The sequence below is a fragment of the Calypte anna genome, chromosome 8 (assembly GCF_003957555.1).
Source record: "Calypte anna isolate BGI_N300 chromosome 8, bCalAnn1_v1.p, whole genome shotgun sequence".
NCBI lineage: Eukaryota > Metazoa > Chordata > Aves > Apodiformes > Trochilidae > Calypte > Calypte anna.
In genome coordinates, this window is record NC_044254.1 from 13,626,950 (window position 1) to 13,631,324 (window position 4,375).

The 4,375-nt window shown below is 37.5% G+C and overlaps 1 protein-coding gene across 1 annotated transcript in view; it reads left to right on the forward strand.

Moving 5' to 3' along the window:
• The window catches only part of ABCA4 (ATP binding cassette subfamily A member 4), a 67,385-nt gene extending 64,245 nt beyond the window's left edge, over positions 1–3,140 (forward strand). Inside the window, exons 46-49 of the mRNA XM_030455065.1 lie at positions 254–357; positions 444–536; positions 853–1,102; positions 2,049–3,140. Coding sequence (XP_030310925.1) covers positions 254–357; positions 444–536; positions 853–1,102; positions 2,049–2,171 — 570 coding nt within the window. The 3' untranslated portion in view covers positions 2,172–3,140. The remainder of the gene's footprint in view (positions 1–253; positions 358–443; positions 537–852; positions 1,103–2,048) is intronic.
• Positions 3,141–4,375: the final 1,235 nt, after the last annotated feature.

Here is a 4,375-nt window from a genome sequence, read left to right on the forward strand (position 1 = left end):
TCTGTTCTCTGCACACACAGCATTATATTCTCACCTGTGGTTTCTTGTACTCAGTTACTTCCTGCTTTGTGCAAAGACTGTATTAGTGCCCATTGACAGATAATGCTTCTAAAGCATATCTGTGCTTCCTCAGGGCACAGTTTTCAGTATAAAAGCAATTGTATGCTAAAGCCCAAACACACAGTGACTTGATTCTAACTGGATTTCCTTCTCTGCCTCTCTGAATCTGATTGTCCTAACATTTCCCTTGCAGGATGAACCAACTACTGGCATGGACCCTCAGTCCCGGCGCCTCCTTTGGAACTGTATTTTTGGTGTCCTCAGAGATGGGCGAGCTGTGGTTCTAACCTCACACAGGTAAAAGAGGTAGAATTCAGAATCCTTGAGAAGCTGAAGTTCATCTGCTGGCTTTTATCGCAAATATCTGTTTTCTCTTTTGAAAGCATGGAAGAATGTGAAGCTCTCTGTACTCGTTTAGCCATCATGGTAAAAGGTACCTTCAAATGTCTGGGCACAATTCAGCAGCTAAAATACAAGTAAGTAGAATATTTTTACCGTGGTTTTTAATGTAAATATATAGAATATATGACATGTACCAGTCTTACATGCAATTCAAACTGAAGAGCTGTTGTTTAAACTGACCCATTTCTGGGTGAAGCTCTGTGATATTTCAGAGAACTTGACCAGATGTCATTTCAGTTCTTATATGTTCTGTACTTTGGTGTGTAGCTTTCTATGAAGCTAGATAACTGTATGCATTATATTTCAGATACTGTTGTTTTCATGGCTTCTGAAAAATCTATTTGCTTCCTGAATCTTCATCCAATTCCCAAATCCATGTGTGCTTCCCAGGTTTGGAGATGGGTACATTGTCACTTTGAAAATCAAAGCTCCGAAGTCTGGGCTGCCTCCAGATCCTACTCCTGCTGAGCAATTCATTCGCATGAACTTCCCAGGGAGTTTGCAGAGGGAGAAACACTACAACATGCTGCAGTACCAGATTTGCTCCTCCTCTCTGGCTAAGATTTTTCGGTTAATAGTCTCCAATAGGGAAAAATTGCATATTGAAGAATATTCCGTGTCTCAAACAACTCTAGATCAGGTGAGTACAAATTAATGAAGTAATTAAAATAATTTTAATCTCTAAAAATAGATATTAAATTTTAATCTCTATTTAAAATAGAGAGCCTGTTTGGCAAGAAGTGGGTAATGCAGTGAGGATGTATCTGAAAAAAGCGAATGACCAAACTGTTCAGAGTAGAGATTTCTCACACGTCTTTCTCAGGCAAAATTCTTCAGCCCCTCATCAAGGAGGATGGGTCAGTTATGAAACGTGTAAATTATTCCCTGTATAAATAGGTGCCATTTGAAAGATCTTCCCAGGTGCCAGAATTCACACAACCCATTTCTTCAGGAGCAGCAGCAGTCTGAGCCAGGTCAGCTATTCAGAGTGTGGCTTCCTAAGGTGGGAAGAACATTTTATTTTAAATAAGAAATTTGGACTGTGTCATGTCAGAGATACTGTTATATCTTGTTAAATGTGTATATGCCTCTGTCATGCACTTTTATACAATAGAAATTAGACACAAAACCTGAAAGGTTTAGTGGGACTTCTGGGGGGTATTTGCCCCATCTGCCTTCTCTCCTAGGTAGCTCAGGAATCTGCAAATGCAAAGTGATCTTTGATGGGAATTCAGGAGATACATTCCTGGCTACCTTACAGCTTCCTACTAAAATATACTAAAATATTCTCTCTTGTCTTGTGCAAGCCACTCAAACCTTGCTGAACACATCTTCTGCTAAACAAAAAAAAAATTATATTAGTTGCAAACAAGTGGATGCAAAGGAAGGAAGTTGAAAGGAAGTTAACAAAATAAAGAAGGAATTAATGATCCCTGATGATATGCAGTGACTCAGTTCAGTTCATATTTATGGCTTCCCCTTTCTGTCTCTTCCCTGCAGAGAAGTTAAGAGGATGCAGTGCACAGAGACACCCCACTAACACATCAGTTGATAAGGTGGTGACATTTCCTGCTTTTCTCACACAGGTTTTTGTGAACTTTGCTAAACAACAGATGGAGGATGAGGAAATTCCTTTGCATCCCCGTGCAGCTGGATCCAACCCAGAAGCAAAGGTGTCCCCTGCTTTGCATCAGCAGGCAAATGCATAGACTGTTGCTACAACCATGAGCACTTAAGAGCATTGCACAGTACAAAGATGTGCCATACCAGAGCAGTAAAAGGCTAAAACAAATGTTCTCACTATTATACTGATTTTTGCACCTTTCTGAGCACTGTGCTCAAAACATCAACTGCCCTAGCAACAACAAACCTATGCTGCTCTACCAAGAACACAACATGCTGCGTTTATGTGTCAAAGGAAAGACAGTCCTTGCTCTAGAACAAAATCTTCCTCTAACATAGAATTCTTTACAATATACAAGTCTCATTCCCCCTTGCTGGTGAGTAGACCACTAAAGACAGTTTCTCTGTCTAGTCCTTTCAGTCTGGTAGGTTTTTCTTCTTTAAATCTTAAGTTGACTGCAACCAGTATCAAGGCATTGCCAGTATCTAAGTGTTGCCCAGCTTAGAGGTGGATTCCAGAGATCCTGTGTGCAAAGGGCTGCCAAGGTCAGAGCATCAGTGCTGGCTGATGGGGCCTGAGTTGGCAGACTGCTTCACTGTCTTACCAGGCTACCAGTGAAAACAGGTGGTTGTCTCAGCAAGAATAGGATTAATTCTGATCTCAGACCCAGGCAAGAAAGTTGGTTGAAAAAAAAAAAAAAAGAAAAGAAAAGAAAATGATGTCACACTTATCTTCAAGTTTCTTAAATAGAGGCAGAATGGAGATTAGAAGGAAATAGAGTTAAATTATCTAAAAATTTTGTTTTCTCATGAAGGCCTGGAAAGATATCTTTGTAACTAAGCAAGATAATTCTTTTTCTTGTGACTGGACCTTATCTGGGTGTAAAGTGTGAGTAGAATTTGTGCTTTATCTGTGTTATGAAGGAATATTTCAGCCACCTTATACTCCACACTGCATTCACTGGAAAAATATTTAGCTCTTTTCTCTGGTTCATAGTTAAACTAGTCAAAAATAATAATAGTGAAAACAAAATCACAATTATATATTGCTTCAGTTATCTACCAGATCAAACGAGTTCTAAGAAATCTTCTCAATGTTATACAGAAATAAAACCTGGGTTATATAATTTTGTTTTGTTGAGGTTTTTTTCTGAAATCTATGTACATTTTTTTATATAAGGATATTCTTGCTTTTTACTGTACAAAATATTACAAAACTTCAGCAACCAGTTGTAGTCACCCTCTTTTTCAATAATTATTTCAACTGGTTTAAAAATAAAGTCTAGAATTTATTGCATATTTTACCTGCAAAAATCTTTCTATATATCCACTATAGATAAATTAATATGAAACAAAAGAGTATCTATGCATTCTATTCATATTCCAAAATAGCTTTTTAAAAAATTTATTCAGATAGATTGCAGTAGTCTCTTTTTTATCTTTTTACTAGACTTGCACAAAGCCCAACTAAGTCTCAATTAACATTTTGTGAAAAAGAAAACACCAGAAGTCCAAAATGTAGCTGATTTTCTCCCTGGCTTTGAAAATAGGACGAGAGCTAGTGTCCTGAGGACTAGCAGTCACTTCATGTATTTACAAAGTGTATTAAATATTACTCATATGATTCTGATGTAAAGTGTTCTTCAGTATCACGAGGACTTGTTCTATGGAAACAGACCAAATATTACAGATATAACATAAAATCACATCTTCTGAACCTTATTTACTAGTATGCAATTTACTAATGAAGATACAAAAAACAAACCCAAACAATACAGGATGTTTCATCCACAAATACTACAACTACTTCTTATTTCGCATTCTTTTCGCAAATTACAGGTTAGACCCAAATCAGGCATTTTGAAATATTGCCTGTTTCTTTAGTCCCGAAAATATTAATAATCTTTGGTAGTGTTATTTGTTTCAAAGCACCTGCATCCAGCAGCAGCATATGCTCTTCTGCAAGTGAAAGAAGGCACATCTTTTTAGCACAGACTGCTCGGTGTCTCTGATCCATCAGTCTAAATAGACCAGTACAGGAAAACCTCAGTCAATCAGGTTACAGTGAACTGTGGTGGCTTTTGACTACCAGCAGTGCAATGATTTTTTGAAAGTTCCTCTGAGTTGAGAATTCTTGAATGTAAGTGTAACATTCAGTGCATACAGTTTTTCTCAGCAGTGGAGATTCAACGTGTGCCAAAATCCTTTAATTCACTGAGTTGGCAGGAGATGGAAGAGTTGTATTTTGTTTTATTTTTTCATGTTAAACAGTCAAATTATACCTTCTTTC